The sequence below is a fragment of the Pseudonaja textilis genome, chromosome 1 (genome assembly GCF_049901715.1).
Source record: "Pseudonaja textilis isolate UNSWEBS1 chromosome 1, rPseTex1.2, whole genome shotgun sequence".
Classification (NCBI taxonomy): domain Eukaryota; kingdom Metazoa; phylum Chordata; class Lepidosauria; order Squamata; family Elapidae; genus Pseudonaja; species Pseudonaja textilis.
The window spans coordinates 123,487,885-123,507,611 of NC_141990.1; the positions used below are offsets into that span (position 1 = coordinate 123,487,885).

The 19,727-nt window shown below is 42.4% G+C and overlaps 1 protein-coding gene across 5 annotated transcripts in view; it reads right to left on the reverse strand.

Annotated features, from left to right (window-relative positions):
• Positions 1-19,727, reverse strand: part of LRRC1 (leucine rich repeat containing 1) — a 120,454-nt gene that overhangs the window by 18,848 nt on the left and 81,879 nt on the right. For 3 of the 5 annotated variants that reach the window (XM_026695194.2, XM_087916206.1, XM_087916210.1), the window contains exon 14: positions 18,234-19,440. In XM_026695194.2, the coding sequence (XP_026550979.2) occupies positions 19,282-19,440 (159 nt within the window). In that variant the 3' untranslated portion in view covers positions 18,234-19,281. Of the gene's footprint in view, positions 1-2,970; positions 3,178-18,233; positions 19,441-19,727 lie in introns of those variants that run through there. The other 2 variants (XM_087916192.1, XM_087916197.1) reach the window with 1 other exon arrangement.

The window sequence follows — 19,727 nt, forward strand, 5'->3', positions numbered from 1 at the left end:
GAAAATGGTACCCCAAAGGTGACGATCAATTATCAAATGAAATTATAGTCCTTGGTCGTGTACTCATCCATTATTTTTGTTGTTGTTTTATTCAGGACTTGGATAAAAGAATAGTTTCAAATTTGCAGATGGTAACAGAATTGTGTGGAACAGCTAATAACTAACAGCTAATAAAATTCAAAATGTCCTTCTTAAGCTAGAGCAGCGAGTTGAAAGTAACAGAATAAAACTGAATATAAATAAAAGCAAGCTTCTTCCCTTAAAAAATCCAAAACGAATGAGAATATCTTGCTAGGTAATATCTGTGGGGAAAAATATGAACTGAATATGAACCAAAAGCATGATGTTGGTGCAAAAAAAAAAAAAAAAAGGCAAATGCGGTTTTAGGTTTCAACAATAGAAAAATAACCTTCAATGTGGGGAAGAATTGTCCTTCAGTCAGACCCCTCTCCCCCTTTGTTCTTGGCACTGGATTTTACAAAGCTTGCAGAGAAATTGAAAAAGGTTCAGAGAGAGACAAGAGGGTGCTAGAAATTTAAATTCCATGAAGGAAGATTAAAAGTGATGTGCAGCTATGTTTAGCTTTGAGGAAAAAGTGACTGAATTTGGATATATATTCTAATACCTCCTAGAAAAAGTTGAAGACCTCTTCCCAGGAAATGGATTGAAATCACAGAAAGTCTGAGGTTATGGGTGAATGAACTTAGGAGACTGGGCAAAGAGACACTGCCAAGGGAATGATCAGATAAGAGGCAGCATAGCCTGGGTGAGGCAAGTGGCTCAAAAGAGACCCTCCCTAGTTCCTCAGGCTGTAAAGGAGGTGGGGGAAGAAACACAGTTTCAAACTTACATGATTTTGTCAAAGTAGCTTAATGATAAACTAGAATGAACGCATCTGGCTGCATTTCCTATCTGGTTTGCCTTGCCGGTCTGACGTCGTTCTTTCAAGCCTGAAGTACCCTTTTCCCCTTCCGCCCTGTCTCCTTTACAGCCTGAGAAAGTACAGAGAGCTTCGTGCTCCACCCATTATCCAGCTGCTGGCTATACTGTCTCTTATCGGATTGTACCCTTGGCAGGCTCTCTTTCCCCAGTCTCTCAAGGACACGCCCGCATAGCATTACCAAAAGGCAGGTGTTAGAAAAAACATCGTAAACATACCATTAGTCTGACAGTGCACCCAGTTACTCAGAGAAGTGGGAGAGCTTTTCGTTGTGTTCAAGTGTAGGCTTTTGTGAGTCACTTGCAAATGACAAATATTTTAGATTTCTGCACTGAGCAGAGGATTAGGATTCCTGACCTGTATTATTCCTTCTAACTATGATTCTGTGTACTTGCCTATAAAGATCAGTTGATTGTAGTATTTTCCTGTACAATAACTAAAACTTACTGTAGCATCAGACTCATTTTAACTATGGCTAGTCTTTTTTTATGACTGATGGAAGCAAGACATCTACAAATACAGTTCATGGGACTGTTTTCACATACTATAGCTTAATCATAGATTCACTACAGCTTAAAGGTTAGTATTAACCAACCTGCCTTCAACCGAGGACCTGTATAATGCTTGAGTCAAAAAGAGGGCTGTGAAAATATTTATGGATCCCAGACATAAACTGTTTCAACTCCTACCCTCAAAACAATGCAATAGAGCACTGCACCCCAGAACAACTAGACACAAGGACAGTTTTTCCCCGAATGCCATCACTCTGCTAAACAAATAATTCCCTCAACACTGCTCAACTATTTACTAATCTGCATTACTATTATTGTTACTATTCATCTTCTCATCCTTCCTTTCACCATCTCCTCCCACTTATGACTACATTAATGTAATTTTGTTGCTTGTATCCTTATGATTTTTAATTGATTGTTTACTAGTATAATTTGATCTGATTTGATCGCTTATTATTATGTTTCCTAGTATAATTTGATTGCTTATTTGTACCCTTTATTATTAAGTGTTATACCTATTATTCTTGACGAATGCATTTTTTTTCTTTTTATGAACACTGAGAGCATTTGCACCAAAACAAATTCCTTGTGTGCCCAGTCATACTTGGCCAATAAAGAAAATTCTATTCTAAAGTAGAAACAGAAAGCTTGAATTTCCTCTATAGGGCTGTACTAATATATTTAATAGTACAGCATAAAATATACTCTATCTACAATATAGAGAATATTACAACTGTACTTGTATTGATGCATTGCATCAAATGGTGTCTGACAGTCAGCGATCAATTCAGATTCCAAGTTAGTATGTCTTTTTTTCCCCTTTCAATCAGGGCATTTATAGCCAAGGACATCTCAGGTCTTAATATAATCATGTTTCAGGGATCTCATTCCCTGCATGCACACCCAAAAGAGTGATTCTAGTGCAACACTTAAACTTGATTTTACTTATTTTAATATTAAATCAATCAAATATGGTTATCATGATTAATAATAATCCGAACAGATAGGCACCTGTCATGTAACGTCACAGACTTAACCATGTTGATAAGAATTAGAGTAGTACCATCTAAAGAGTAGCCCATGGCCAAAGAGGCTGCAAATAAATTTAACAACTAAATAAGAGAGACAAAAAAAAGTCTGGGTAGTGGACACTGCGGTATCTGGGGAATAGAAGAGAAAGAACTGGAGCAAAATCAAAAAATACAAAGACCAGTAAACAGAAATAGAACAACTGTGGCAAAAGAAAGCAAAGGTAGGACCAATAGTCATAGCTACCTTGGGGGCAACCCCAAAACAACTGAAGCACCATTTGAACACCATTGGCATTGACAAACTCCCAATTGCAAAAGGCAGCTTTACTTGGAACAGCTTACATCTTGCAACAATTTTTAATAGTATTAAAGAACAACATCTGCCTATGCCAGCTCCTTTGGAAGGACTCAATAGGTTGATAAAACTACCCACCCCAATCTAAACATCTGGCTGACTGTAAGACAAACCATAATCATAACAACTCACATCTTCATCTGGATCCTCCAATCTTTCAGCTTCTTGCTCGGGACTGATTCGACCTTCCTTCCAGTTTTCATTGACTGAGCTGAATTTGTAGAGTTTCGATCCCTGGATGTTTTCTTTTCCCTTGAGAGAAGCCCAGTGAGAGCCCTGGGAATTCCAGTTATGGCTCCCATGTAGCTTAGGAGATTTGGGAAGCCACCTCACACAATCCTGCAAGAAAAGCACTTGTTTAATCTGATACTAGTCTCTATGTATTAAACTGACCTTTCGGTCCCATCATGCCCTACCCCAATCATTTAAGATCTCTCTCTCTCTCTCTCCCTCTCTCCCTCCTCTCTGCCCCTCCGTCTCTCTCTCTTTCCTTTCCTCTCTGCCCCTCCCTCTCTCTCTCTTTCCTTCCCTCTCTCCCCCTCCCTCTCTCTTCCCCTCCCTCTCTTCCTTACCCCTTCTCTCCCTCACTCTCTCCCTCACTCTCTTTCTCTCCCCACATCTATAGCATTTTTGGAAAGCAAAAAATATCTGGAAGGTGACTGTCATCAGCAGTTTTTTTCAGGATCATGAGATCCCTTGGCTATTTTCTCTTTCAACTAATTACAATAAATGTTAATTCTTTTGTTTTTATTCCTCTCTTTTCTTACTTTTGTGCTGTTTTCTTAGGAACAAAGCAAACCGCCTTATAGTAAGTCAGGCCCCTGATCTAGCAGCCCAGCTTTATTTTTGTTGACAATGGGAGGCAGACATTCCCCAAGGGGGGTTGGGAGAATTTCTTCTACCTTACCTGAAAATAAAAACAGATGCCAAGGACTGGGACCCTGAGTAAAAAGAGGACGCCTGAGAACTGGAAGCCTTGGGTCTCTTTAAAAATGATACTCTGAAGATCGTATACATGCTCAGCAATTTAACATATTTGTGAACTGGAGGCAAAACCACAAGCATGCCAAAATTTACAGGGACTAGATCAGATTCAATATCCTTCAGTAATTTGTAATAGGAGGTATTATTTATTTATCTCTTATTTATATAGTAATAGGGGGCGTGCATAAGCGCACCAACGTGCCTACCGTCCCTGTCCTATTGTTTCTTTTATTTTTCTTATATGTACCCATTTCATGTATTCATAACTATGTATATACTTATACTTATTATCTTGTAAGCAACTGACAAATAAAAATAAAATATAAATAAATAAATTTGTCATGATTAAAAGGGCTTTCAGTATTCCTGTCTACAATACTACCATCTAGTGGTTTCTTTTGCACATTGTTTTATGCAGGTATCAACTAAATTATGTATAATCATAGATCATTGGCTGTAGCGAGAACAGTAGACCAAGAAAACGTTGTTCTTCACCCCAGGAAAATAGATATAGTCACAAGTGGACTAAGCGATCACTGACAGCATTCTCAAGTTCATGTAGACTCTTTGCCCCACACTAACAAAAACCAGCGCTACCAAATAGGATGCTACTGTGGTCTATTGAATAGACCACAGTTGGTAGGGTTTATACACTGTGCTAAGACATTTATAATCACATGTGCCAAACAAAACACAAGCAACTAAGATTATTCTTAGTGCAATGAATGAACTCTTTCATATGAGACATTTTTAATCTCCCCTACTCCCTTCTCACAAACAAATAAACACGTTTATATGTGTATAGAGCTACTAAAGTTGTAAAAATGGTGGAGAAAGACATAGACTAAGCTCAAGAAATAGAAATAAGCCTAACATAATGTATATGTTTGAAGGACATCTTACCTATAAAATAATTAAGCCATTGTTTTCCGAATTAACCCAGTTGCCCTGTTCCAACAATTTACCGAATTATTAAGCTATAAATTATGGCAGTTTGGTTTGTGGTTCTATACGTTTTACATTTATTTTCCTTCTGTTCAATAATTTCCAATTCTCAAAATTGGTCAGAAAATAAATAAATTTCTGGTGAGACTTTCTGTTATTTTGGTTTTGCCTAAATTAGAACTTTGAAATTAAAATTCAGAGATAAGATCACCTAAGTCTATTCTGTTCTGTGGAATGCGCCAGATATAAAATTTAATCAGTGTGTTTGTGAAATAAAATTGTTGCCCCATTTTAAGCATTCCCTAACCTAAATTAAACAAAATTACTCTAATTTTATATGTATATATAATGTCGACATGAAAATGCTGAGAAATGCTGAGAATTTTGGAAAATAGACTCCACAGCATATGGAGGAATTTGATCTTCATTAATGTACCCAAACTTTTTTGAATTAGGAAAATAGTAAAGTTTAATATATTTTAGTTTTATCATAAACAGAAATGTGCAGAGGCACACTGCTATCTAAAACAATGGACATGCCATGTGAAAAAACAATCAAGAAGTCCCCAACCATCTCTTTCCCTCAGCCCAAAAAAGTTCTTCTCAACACCAAATATCTAACCAAACATTACTTTTAATATCCATCAGGCAGCCTGTCTGGACAGTTTTCTTTACCCAGATGTATGTCTAGAGAATTCCTTAGCAAGATTATGAACAAAGCTCTGCAGGGAGAAGAAATGTGATTTCACCCTCATCACTATGCTTCTTTCTGTTAAGCAGTTAGGAAGAATAAGGCAGACATTCCCTCAGTTTCTCAAAATAAAGGAACCCTTTTGAAAGAGCTACCCGAGAAAAGAAAGGAATTATGATGCCCCAGCTGTAAATCCAGCAGTGGGATTCAAAAAAATTTACTATTGGTTCCGTGGGCATGGTATGGTGGGCATGGCAGGGGAAAAATCTGTAAATTCTCCAGTCAGATGTGGTGTTATGTCCTGAGGACTCAAGGAGTTCTCACTCAGGTCCACTCACTTTGTGTGGGCAATATTCCCCCATTCCCATTGGTTGGTTCTCCCCAGCAGCCAGCTATAAAAGCAGGCTGCGGGGTCCAACTGGTTGCTGATTGCTGCGAGCCAGTTCCAGGCTTGGCAAGCACGGTCAGCCCTTTATTTGTAAAATAAAGTACTGTTGCACTCATGCTCTGGTTCAGCCTCTCATTGCTCAAACTTAACACTGGCGACGAGGGTGGGATGGCTACCAGATGCACCTTGCAACCGCTGAGTCACTAGCCACCGATCCGCAGCCCAGAGAGAGCGATCGGCTGGCGAGGCAGGGAAACGCTGATCCGCAGCCAGAGAGAGCGGTCAGCCAACAAAACGAGCGATCAAAGAGCAAACGCAGATCCGCAGCCAGAGAAAGCGGTCTGAGTCAAAAAGTTAGGAAGTGTCTGTAGCCGCTTGTTAGCCCCGCTTACGGGAAAGTGAAGCGCCTGCGAGCCACAGCCGCTTCAGATTTGGCGCGAAATTCAAACGGGTGTCATTTGAATTTCGAGCCAGTAGGAATCACAGCACAGCGCTGTAGAGAGTCACTAACGCCCACTTTTTTGGCGCGAATCTAGATACCTCCAACGGCTAGCAGCCAACGTGGTAACCCAGAGAGAGAAAGAGAGGTTAGCAAAAACCTCTCCAGAGCTGATATCACTAGTAACTCACGAGTGCTCGTAGTCCCAGAGAGATTTTTTCCGCAGGTAGCCCAGCCGTTCCAGCACCATGAGTTCCAACCCAGTATTCCCAGCGTTTAAACCAGACGAAGAGAAGTGGGAATCGTATAAGAACCGTTTCAATCATTACATCGATGCAGTCGCCTGGCGGATGCGGGAGAGCATCGAAAAATCCTATTTCCTAATCTACTGCGGAGCCACCGCTTACGATACCGCCGCAGCACTCGTAGCGCCGAGAGAATTAAAAACGCCCGTGGTCCGAGTTGCTTGAGATCCTCACTAACCACTACGCTCCCAGGCCTTCACAAATCGCCAGGAGGTTCACGCCCGTATGAGGAAGCAATCAAGTAAGGAGTCCATCAATCAATATATGGCCGCCTCAGAACAGCAGCCCTGCACTGCGGGTTTGGAACATACCTGAGGACATGCTCCTCGATCAATTAGTTTGTGGGGTCAAGGATCTCAACCTACAGAGGCGACTGCTAGCTAAAAAAGACCTCAACCTGCGCAAGCGGTAGAGGAGGCCCTAGCAGCCGAGCTAGCAACGAACTCAGCCACCGAAATTCAGGGCCCAAGTGCCAAGCTAGCATCGTTCCCAGTCCATTCCGAAGAGGTGGAAGCGGAGGAAGCCCACAACGATGAGAACGATGTCCATCGCTCACCAATGACAGACGGTCGCAGGTAGGGGCCAAACAAGAATACACCGGTCCACCCAAGCACATCACGCTGTGCCTAGCCTGTGGGGGATCACATCAAAGGGCCACCTGTAAGTTTAAAGGAGCCGCTTTGCAATAACTGCCATAAGAGGGGGCACATCGCGAGAGTCTGCCAAGCCCCCAAAGCGCTGCACACAGACCCCCGTCCCGCGCACTCGGGACCACAGAGGCAAGTATTAAACTGTCGCGACGCACCGCCTTGCCAGGCGCATGGCCACACTGTTAGTAAAATTTCTCTCTCCGTTTCCCTAGAAGGTAAACCGTGCACATGGAGGTTGACACAGGGTCAGCGCTCTCAATAATCTCGTGGAACACCCTCAAGAGACTCCACCCCAGCCTATCTACTACCCGGCTTCAGAGATGCCAGTTCGGTCTGAAGGACTACCAGGGAAGGCCATTCCCGTGATCGGCAGAGGCAAGTTCTTTGTCAGTTTTAGAGCTTTTAAAGGCCACCTACCTCTAGTGGTAGTTAACGGCAATCTACCCACCTTATTGGGGCTCGATTGGTTTCCCCACCTCGGCCTAGGGTTAACAGGAGTCCATGCTGTCTCAACCTCAGACACTGACTCTTATTCGCTGACTACGCAGATGTGTTCAGCGAGGAGCTGGGGTGTTATAATGGAACCCCATCTCGCTCACCGTTGACCCCCAGGCAGTCCCAATCAGATTAAAACCACGAGAGTTCCATTTGCTATTCGACCAAAACTAGACGCTGAATTGATAAACTACTAAAACAAGGGGTCATTGAGCCAACAGATTTCGCCAAGTGGGAGACGCCCATTGTCACACCCTCAAAAAGATGGTAGCCTGAGAATTTGCCGGACTACAAGACAACAATCAATAAATATTTTCAAGTTAGCGCCTACCCTGTGCCTGTCATTCAGCACTTATTGCACACATTCGAACCGGGCAGTATTTTTGCTAAATTGGACATGTCTCAAGCATATCAACAGTTCCCTGTTGATAACCAAACAGCGGAACTTCAGACCATCGTCACTCACAGGGGTGCCTTCCGATGCAAGCGTCTCCAATTTTGGCGTAAGTGTTGCCCCCGGTATTTTTCAGTCCTCATGGAGCGGATTTTACAGGGCCTCCCTGGTGTAGTACCCTACTTCGACGACATCTTGGTCTCGGCCAGGGACAGACCCCAACTCTTCCAGAGAGTGCGAGCAGTGTTAGAGAGGTTCAGACAGCATGGCCTCAAGTTAAAAAAAAAGAAAAATGCGCCATTGCCACTAGACAGGTGGACTTTCTGGGTTATAAAATTGACGCCTCTGGCATTCACCCCTGGAGTCCAAGGTCAGGGCGATCCACGAAGCTCCCACACCGACCTCCAAAACGGAGCTACAAGCTTTCTTGGGGCTCCTAAACTTTTATGCATCCTTCTTGCCCCATAAAGCCTCAGTAGCCGAACCCCTACACAGATTACTAGGACAAAAAGTCACCGTGGCACTGGGGGCACAAAGAAGACCAGGCGTTTAACGCCACAAATCACTACATACGCAGAGGCAGTGCTCATCCAATTCGACCCCAACCTTCCTTTAGTACTGGCAGACACATCCCCTTTGGAATTGGGGCGGTCCTTAGTCACCGACTCGCCAATGGCGCCGAGGCCCCCATCGCTTTTTTCTCCAGGACGCTCTCGGCCACGGAGCGAAATTACAGCCAAATAGACAAGGAAGCCCTAGCAGCTGTTGCAGCCGTGAAAAAGTTTCACGACCTTCCTTTTTGGCCACTTCTTTCGAACTGGTCACCGACCATAAGTCCCTCCTGGGCCTACTGGCCGGCGACAAACAGACACCTCAAGTCCTCTCCTCGGATGACAAGGTGGACACTTTTCCTAGCGGCCTACCATACAAACTTATCCACCGCCCGGCAAAACTCTATCCCACGCTGACGCACTCAGTCACTGCCCCTTACCCGTCCGGCTGAAGACCCAGCTCCTGTCAATGCCATTTTTGAAATCACCCAGTTGGACCTGCCCATCACCGCCCTTGACATCGCCGCCAAAACCAAGGCAGACCAAACGCCGCCCAGGTGCTCGACTGGGTGAGGAGGGGGTGGCCGGGAGGCAACGTTGATAACAAATTCGCACCCTTTAAGACTCGCATGCAGGAGCTGTCCAGTTTGCAGGGTTGTGCCCACTGTGGGGCACTCGAGTGGTCATTCCGACCTCGCTGCGCACTCCGAGTCCTGGAGGCGTTGCACGAGGGACACCCCGGCATTGTGAGAATGAAGGGCGTGGCACGCAGCTACGTGTGGTGGCCGGGTCTAGACGAGGACATTGTCAATTGGGTAAGTTCCTGCAGCATTTGCCAGGAATCCCATCCTGCTCCCCCATCGCCACCCCTACCAGATGGGAGAGCGCCAGCGCCCTTGGTCTAGAATCCATATCGATCTGGCCGGCCCCGTGCATGGAAAGATGTTCCTAGTGGTTGTGGACGCTTATTCCAAATGGATAGACGTGGCACAGCCATCCACGACCACCACACTAGCAATCACCAACGTGTTAACGCGCCTGTTCAAGCACACATGGACTACCCGACTCCTTGGTCTCCGATAATGGCCCACAGTTCGCATCAGTAGAATTCAGCCGTTTTAGCCAACCTAGGCATTCGCACATTTTCACAGCCCCATTTCACCCCAGCGAGTAATGGGTTGGCTGAAAGGGCCGTCAGGACCACCAAAGAGGCCCTCGCTAGGTTTGGCAGAGATGACTGGCACCACAAACTATCACGGTTCCTGATGAGCCAGCACTCAACCCCTGTGCAGTCACCAATAAGTCCCCAGCGGAACTTCTGATGGGCCGGTGCCTGAGGACTGTATTAGATAGACTGCACCCACAATACTGCTCTGACTCTCCCTCGCTTCCACTTCGGGGTTAGACATTTTATGTTACAGGAGCCGGTATTTAAGGAATTTCGCTTGGGGACCCACTTTGATTCCGGGCGAGGTCATCGCCATCACCGGGCCGAGATCGTATAGAGTCAGGCTGGAGGATGGTCGCGTCTGGAGGAGACACATAGACCAACCTCAGAAGGCGCCTCAGCAACCTCGCAAACAAGAATCCAGAGTCTCCAGTCGAAGGGGAACCGCCTCATCCGCCGCCCAGCCACATCGCACCCAGCGACCAATCTGCGCCAGCAGTCGCTTCTGGTCAGCCCAAACTCGGACAACAGCGCCCAGAGAGTTGACCAACCTGATCCAACCCACGAGCTCGACCTCAGAAACCAACCCGTGGTTTCCGAGGATGCCCAGTCCAGAGAGAGTTGGCGACACTATGCCAGCTCAACCGTCACAGACTGATACCCCGAACAGACAGACAATGTTCCCGAGTTGCGCCGCTCCGGCGCCAACACAAACCCCCGTCTACCTCAAGGACTATGCGTGTTCGCATCTGGGGGAAGGGGTGTTATGTCCTGAGGACTCAAGGAGTTCTCACTCAGGTCCACTCACTTTGTGTGGGCTGATATTCCCCATTCCCATTGGTTGGTTCTTCCCCCAGCAGCCAGCTATAAAAGCAGGCTGCGGGGTCCAACTGGTTGCTGATTGCTGCGAGCCAGTTCCAGGCTTGGCAAGCACGGTCAGCCCTTTATTTGTAAAATAAAGTACTGTTGCACTCATGCTCTGGTTCAGCCTCTCATTGCTCAAACTTAACATGTGGTATTTGCTGGTTCTCTGAACTACTCAAAATTTCCGCAACCAGTTCTCCAGAATTGGTCAGAATCTGCTGAATACCACCTCTGCCTTCATCCTTCCTTCCTTCTTTCAATCCAGGGCTGGTGAAGTTGTGGTTCTTTTGACAATGCTTTCCACATCATGTTTTAAACTGCCTGGGACTTTCTCAATTGTAATTCTACAACTACTTGTGGACTACAGGTTTTCCCATACATTATTTAATTGTATGTATTATTTTATGCTTTTGTTTTATGTATTTGTTTTAAATACATTGTTTTATGTATGTATTTCCCATACATTACTTACAGACAAAAAGGCCAATGCAATTCTAGGTTGCATTAACAGAGGCATAGAATCAAGATCGCATGATGCATTATACCACTTTATAAAGCCTTAGTAAAACCACATTTCCGGTTTTGGTCATTATATTATAAAAAAACGGAGACTTTGGAAAGAGTGTAGTAAACAGCAAGAAAGATGTTTAGAGGACTGGAGGCTAAAACATATAAAAAATGGGTGCAGGAACTGGGTTTGTCTAATCTAATGAAAAGAAGGAGTAGAAGTGATATGATAGCAGTAGTCCAGTATTTGAGGGGCTACCACAAAGATGAGGATGTCAACCTATTTTCTAAAGCACCAGAAACAATGAATCGGCATTGGCCAAGCCCAGATGCTAAGGCAGAGCAGTGTCAACTCAGAATGAATTTTAATTTAACAAACCAGCGTGGATGTGCTTGAACCTACTCTGATCTAATTCTTGCCCTCCAGAAAGCTCTAGAAAATGGCAAATGAAGGATGGAAGGCATTAATCATTTGCCATAATGTCTGCTCTATAAACTATGAAAAAAAATAACGGTGGATGCCATTTACTTATGTCTGTTATCAACTTATTTTACTGCAAACTGGAGTTTTTGGGGGGAAGGGGAGGGATAACTGCTTTTGGCCACATCTCTATGTATATTTGGTCTTGCAACAGATTCATTTTGTAGGAATGAGTATTTCATTCTTGATACTTTTTCCTGAATCCCTGGCAATTAGCTCCATTTCATTCAAGATGTATGATCATTGTTTTAACATCCATTCTGCTTTGTAGAAGATTAGGTCTGGAGTGACTTAGGCAGGATTGGATTTTCAGCCTGAATTCATTGAGCCAATATTACATATTACTATCTGATATGAAGAGACACCATCAACACAGAAACAGCTAGAGAATATTTAGAACAGGCATATCCAGCCCTTTGGTTTGCCTGGGCTGCACTGAGCGAAGAGGAATATATATATATTTGTGTGTGTGTGTGTGTGTGTGTGTGTGTGTGTGTGTGTGTAAATAATGTTTAAAAGTTTATGATCCAGTTGGGCCATATTCCCAGCTGTCCAGGGCTGCATGCAGCCTGTGGGCTGCAGGTTAGACATGCCAGATTTAGAGCATGAGTAAACATGTTACAAACAGGAAGACATTTTGTAGCCACCTGGAACTGATTAGGTGAGCCCAGTGTCCAGTATTGTTGAGAAGGCAGCAATTCAGCAGTTTTAGTGGATCATGAATGAAACGTGTTATCCTTGGACTCCTTTCAATAGTTTTTCAGGCCTGGATGTGGGACGAAAAAAGTGCATTGGTGATGCTTTTAGATGACCTCTGGCAGAAGCAATATGGGCGTAATGTATCCATCCTTGCTCCACTTGACCTGATGGAGGCCTTCAGTACCACTGACTATAGAAGGCCTTTCTGGAGCCGGAGAGGACAAGGCTGTACTCCATGGTTGCTTCCACTCAACTGTTGATCAGGAGCAAAATGCCACATCCTTGGTCCCTATATTGTGAGGTGCCACTGGAGTCAGTACTGCTTAACAACTACATGAAACCACTGGGTGAGGTTGTCCATAGCCAGGGCATAAGGTTATCAGGAAATGTGCATTGTATTGTTTTGTGTTTTTAACTTTGAACACTGCTCAGGGTCGTATACCCATGTCTATGTGAAATCCGTGGCAATATAAATTTACCAAATAAATAATAATACCCTAGTACAGGGGTGTCAACTTGATGTAATGAGGGCCACATCAGGGTTGTGTTTGACCTTGGGGGGGGGCAGGGGGTGGATTGGGCGTGGCCGAGGAGCATGGCCAACTCGACATCACTCGTGTCAGGGGCGCCTGTAGTGGCCTGAGTGCTCCGCTGGTGAAAATGGAGCTCGGAAGGGCTGCCCGTGGCCCTAGCGAGCTCCATTTTTGGCTGCGATGGCCTCCTGCAACCCCCTGCCAGTGAAAATGGAGCTGGGAGGGCTGCATCCCCCAAAGCTTGGTTTTTGCTGGCAGAGGCACCGCGGGCCAGTCGTTTGTTGTTTCCAGGGCAGCCCCGCGGGCCAGATCTGCTGGATCCCACAGGCTGGATCCAGGCCCTGGGTCTTGATTTTGACACCCCTTCCCTAGTACTTTCTAAAATAATAGTGGGAGCTATAAGCTGTATATGTCTGTATCAATCTGTATTGCCCGATTTATGTATTATACTAAGCCAAAGGTAAGCAAAAAAACCCAAAACTTTAGGGATTAGCATTTAATTCTTTTGGGGGGGAGAGGTATGGCTTCTAAAGGAGGGGTCCCTAAACTTTCTGCCATCAAGTCTCCCTTTATTTAGGATAGTTTTATTGTACACATGTCCCTTACAAATCCAAATACCACGATGAATACAAATGAATAATGAAAACAATGCAATGAAACTTTAGGAGAGGTGGTTTTATTGTAACCATGTAACTAAAAGGTTATTCATAACTTCCCCTGGTCTCTGTACTTCCCCAAGGATGCACCTCAACTTTGGGAAACTCTGATCTGGAGATAGCCCATCCCCTCATGTAAAAAAGAAATGGTGCAGTTTTGTGACTTTTTAAAGAGATTTAAATCCTTCAAGGCATGGTTTCTACCCTGACCAGCTGAATGAATGAAGGATATGAATCTCCTATTTGTGTCATAGTCCATTCACAGATTATTCCATCCTGGAATATTATAATTACCCTAGAATTGAATGTGGTGTTTACCCTGAACTATTGAATGTATAGAATTTAGGGCTGCTGGACAGATTTGTTGAGTTATTGGAAGGGGTGGTCTGCTATCGGTTCTCCCCCGTTCAGGCGAACCAGTAGATAATTTTATCATTTTTAATAGCCAGTTTGGCTATTAAAATCCCTGCCCTGACTGGCCCCGCCCACTCCACCCGCCCCTCCCAGGAATCCCCACGTGGCCCGTTTTGGATGCCAGGTAAGTACAGGGCCCGCACTGAGACTTGGGAAGGGCGAAAATGGGCCTCCAGAAGGCTCCAGAAGGCTGGAAACGGCCCATTTCCAGCCTCCAGAGTGCCTCCGGAGCCCGGGGAGGGCAAAAATGGCCCACACACCGTGGTACAGGAGGCCAACTAGGCCATGCCCACCATGGTCACACCCACCCAGCAATCGAGCAGAGAACCGGTTGCTAAAATTTTTGAAGCCCACCACTGGCTATTAGTACACTGCCACAAGAAGAGAGGTGTTTACATTTTCTCTTATTCGTTAAGATTGTCAATGTTTTAAACTGCCAGGAATCTCAGAAGCTGCAAAGCAGCTGGAGAAGCCATAATAGGCAGCAATATTATGGTAAGGTGACCAACCGTCCTTCTTTAGGGAGGAAAGTCCTCCTTTTGTAAGTTCTGTCCTCTCTCGAAAAGTGTCCTCCTACATGTCCTCCTTTTTGATATTTGAACACTAATCTGTAAATCTCCATATTTGATCGAGGCTGACCCATTGTGTGTGATGTGACGTTTTTTTATTTGACACGACAATTCGTCAAGGCCCATTACAGTGCGGTGAGACGCGATTATGAGACGCATGCGCTCCACACTCAGAATTGTTTTGAGTGTGCTGCACGCAAGAGTGCCCCATGCACATGAGTGCGCCATGTGCAAGAGTGCGCCACACACAAGTGGCTTTGTTTTTTTTCTTCAATTTATTTGTGTCCTAGTTTTCTTTGTAAAAAAAGTTGGTCACAATTATGGTGATGCATAAGGGGAAAAGGCTTGGCTGCCTCTCTTATTCCATCACATTCAATTCCAGGGTAATTAATGAACAAGTGATGTGAATCAAGGATAATAAGCATAGGTGTATCCTATTTAGTACCTGTGAAGTTTAATAGGTTTTTTCCTTTTACTGACATCACAGCATACTCACCACTCTAAAATATTCATTTTATTGCTTGCTAATTTAAAATAAAGATATTATGACAATCAGGCTCGATTTTTATGAAGCTACTTTTATGTATTTGGAATTAGTACGGATTCAAACACACAGATGGACATCTTACGTTCCTGTCTTCAGGTTTCGCAGATAATCAACTCTGCACATTCATGATGTCTTAATCTCCTGAATCACAAAAATAAGTATGCATGTGTTCATGTGGGGACCAAGGATACAGACATGGTTTGTTCATACAAAGCCTTTGAAAAATTGCTTGGAAAAGGGTGGGCGATGGCCTGAGAGTGCAGCATGGAATTAGGACCATATGTTCTCAGAGCAATTCTTCCCTAGATAAACACTTGCTCCAACCTAGGTCTATTTTTAAGGAAACAGAGAATATTCAATGTTGAATTCTAAAAAAAATTGCGTTTTAACCACTTGGACTGCTTTAGCCTAAATTTCCAACTTAATCTTTGTTAACTTGATTGATACACAATACTTAAAGATATATAGTATATCACCGTAGATATGTAGTTGAATATTAAACTAGAATCTAGCTAGCACAGGAGCTACATATGAAAATTCTGACATTTGAGAATTAAGCCTAGTTCATAAGCTTCTGAATATGTAAATAACCCACCCCTCCCAAATTAGTAAATAAGCCCCATAAAGCTGTATTTGGGAGTACTAGCATTAAGTAGTTAGTATGGGCCAAGTATTTTAGAGAAAGAAAAATGAGCTCCTGTAATGAGCCTGTTGAACAGAAACAGTGGATTATACATATATTTAAGCAACACCTCAAGTAGCAGAGGATTTAATATATGGGGTTAGTGACCATAATTGCAACTGGCAACTCAGTCAATTAAGAAAAGCAGTTGGCAAAGTGAAGTAAATTGTGTTTGTGATCGAACTTCAACTTTCCTTTGCTTTACAGACTTGTAAAGGTTGTAAATGCAAGGATTGTTGTATTTTTTACCACTTTCATGACTGCAAAGGGGCGCTAAAAGAGGAGGCTGCCAAATGAGAACCACCTATAAAATACGTTTATGTAACAAACCGCAAAATTTAATTCTTATCCACAGTGGTGTATTTTAGAGGCTTAATTATAGGATTACTGGTAGTCCTTGATTTACAACAATCTGATTAACAACTGTTTGAAGTTATGATGAGGCTGAAAAAAAATATTTACAATCCACATGAGCACTGCAGTGTCCCCCACTGTCATGTGATTAAAATCCGGGCATTTGGCAACTGGCATGTACAGGGAGTCCCGACTTACAACGGTTCATTTAGTGACCACTCAAGCAATGGCATTGAAAAAAAGTGACTTACGACCATTTTAAACATGACTGTTGCAGTATCCCCATGGTCACTTGATCAAAATTCAGGTGCTTGACTGCTGGTTCATATTTGTGATGGTTGCAGTGCCCTGGGATCATGTGATCACCACAAAGTGTCAGAAGGTTCCAAAAGATGATCACTTACAAACATGTTACTAACTGAACAAATGCAGTGATTCACTTAACAACTGTGCCAAGGGTCAAAACTCACTTAACTATTGTCTCATTTAGCAACGTAAATTTTGGGGCTAAGTTTTGGCCTTTAAATCGAGGACTACCTCAATTCCTGGTTGCAGCATCCCAGAGTCACATAATCTCCATTAGTCACCTTCCCAGAAGGCTTCCAACAAGCAGTCAGTGAAAAAAAAAACCTGGGATTTGCTTATTGTATGATGCACTTAATGACTACATCCATTAGCAATGGAAATTTCATTCCTAATTATGGTCACAAATTGAAGAATATCTGTATATCCATCCCAAGAAAGAAAAGTTCATATTTAATCACTAATTAACTTTTCGGTGAATCCAATAGCAAACTATGTTACTGATTCTTTTTCAAGGGTTGAGAAACTAACTTTTGATATCAGGTAGTGGTTATAAGCAAACCAAGGGCAACATGTAAATTGGTTTATAGTGAGGTTCTTCTGACCACGATTCCAGCCCAGTTATGTCCTTTTCTTAAACCTTTAAATGACGTCCCAATTTATTTTTATCTGACTTGACCATTTATTTAAATCTGTGCTTTTGAGGATGACCTCACAGGAGTCCATTCAAATGAAGAAACTGATCACACAACACAAAAGTTGTGCATCATGGGTTTTAGTGTCATTAGAATCAGCAAAGTATGAAGAAAAAAACTGCTATATGATTCATATTTATTAACAGGGAAGTTGCAAGTTATTTGGAGGAAGCTCTTAAAACATCAAAAGATGTTCTTCTGCTCAAAGAACATATGGAACACTAAGCATATGCAGATCTGTTTATAGCTGCCTTGGTAAGTATATTTTTAATTCATCTAAATATTTTTAATTCACCTCAACTGGTCCCACGATGTTTTATAGACAGAAACCTCTACAGAAAAAAATGCATTTTGGTTTCCCTCAGGAAATTTGATGGTATTTCTTTTACAGCGAGGAAATTAAAAAAGAAGAAAGGAAAAACCTGGAGCCATGTTCAGCTATTGGGATTTTTCTGTGTATTTTCCCTAAATTAAAATTACACTCAAGTACTACATTTACATACATACACACTCACAAACACACACACACACTTTCCAGATATACTTCATATATTGATGAATATTCACCTATTAAATAGGAGTTTGAGAATTAGATCAACTTTTATAATCTTTTGTAAAGTATACTATCTGGAGTTTTAGTGTATTGGGAACTGCAGAGAAGGTTTTCAAAACCCATTCGGTTACTTGTGGATATTTCCATATGCAGTATATATTTGCCAATTCAGTAATTCAATAGTAAACCAGTATTTACAACCAAGATATGAACTTCAAATACCATCACAAGCTGTATTGTCAACTTATTCATTCTTTTCCCAAGTTATTGGAAAATGAAAAATAACTTTATAGAGAACATTTATTCTATTTAAACCTGAAAATGTCAGCATCTAGCAAATTAAATGTAAGCAATAAATTCCTAGCTTCCCTAGGAACTTGTTGCTTACATTTCAAAACAAATTTCAGCCATGATTATAAATTTTATAACATAGGAGTTAGTCAAGAGCTTTGATTTATTGAAACTCAAATGAATCAACATCCAATGTAATAAAAAAAAATTCCTAGTAAAATGAGTGTTATTGAGCCGTTGTGTTTCTTAAGGTATTTATTAGGTCTTATGTATCTATAAAACCTTCAAATGTATGAGAATATCATGTCTGTATAGCAGGTAACATTGGTTTCCACAACATAGGCACTAGTTGCTGTGTATTTTGTTCACTTTTTAAAACTTGTTTACAGATGTTAATAGTTAAAGATGGGCACTGAACTTCTAATGACTGCAATGTTTTGGCAGCCAAAATTATTTTTCATAATTGTCAATAATCATATCATAAGGAAAGCAGAGTTTGAGGATCTAGCATCATCACAATAGTAGAAAAAAGATGCCTTTAACAACTTTTGTAAAGGAGAATAAAAGTTAGTTATTTGCAAGATAACACATTGAAAGAGGCACCCTGGTTTTAACTGATCTCACTACATTTTCTTTTAGCTTGATTTAGGCTGCATTAAGGCACATGCAATAGGACAATCATGTACATCTTTGGAATTAATCCAATAGAAATAGCAAAATGTACTTTTTTAAAAATTTTCTTTTAAAAACATAATCTGTTTTTTTGTTACGAAACTTCTATACAAAATTATAAAATTTACATCATCTGAGCTGCCCAGGAGGTAAAAGTATAATTTCTCCACAGAACTAGTTATTTTCATGATAAGTCAAACAGCCATATAAATAGTTCAGCCATGAAGGAATTTGAGGAGATTATCTTAGTAGAAAACCAACCACGGTTCTATAATAGTGTATTTCCCTTATCCAAAAACCCAGAAATCAACAGCTTAACATTTATGGGAATGACAACAGTGGAAAGTCACTGACAGACAAATGGGAGGAGACATGACAGCAAAGAACTTTGCTCAGTGCACTTGTGCTCTGTTCAAATGCTTGGAATGAAATCAGGCACTTTTCTTCCGCCAAGAAGCACCTTCCCAAGAAATGACACAAGGACAAGATGAATTGGATCGTCGGTCAAATACATATGAGGAGAGTTGGATGGATGGCATTTCCAGGATGCAACAGTAAATGTTTCGACAGCGGAGAGAAGACACAGGAGCAACAATCTGCAGGATGTGAGGCTCTACACAGAAGTGGTCACTCTGTCATTGGCATTATTGACCTCATTTTTGTTTGAATCCAGTCCTTTAGCAGCATTCAGATCATTCCGTAAATTCTCCACTGTCTTTTTCATGTTCTTTAATTCCCCAGGGTGTGGAGTGGCTCGCCTTAGGAGTGTCCGCTAAAAACAAACAGTGGAGTAAATGATTCTTTGTGTCTGCCTTCTTAAAACTGTATTTCTCTATTCATTAAATGGCTTTTTCCAGTTTTAACAGCTAAAAGGTTTATTAGTTAGGTGTATTGTGAAATAGAAACATAACCAATCATCATTCTCATGCTGTAATAGCCGGGGCAAGAAAGAAGAAGAAATGTGTTACAGAGAAAACATCCAGCAAAGGTGCCTTGGAGTCTGCAAAGGTGTTTGTGAAGCACCTGTCTGCAATTCCTTTAAACAGCTGGGAAGGACAG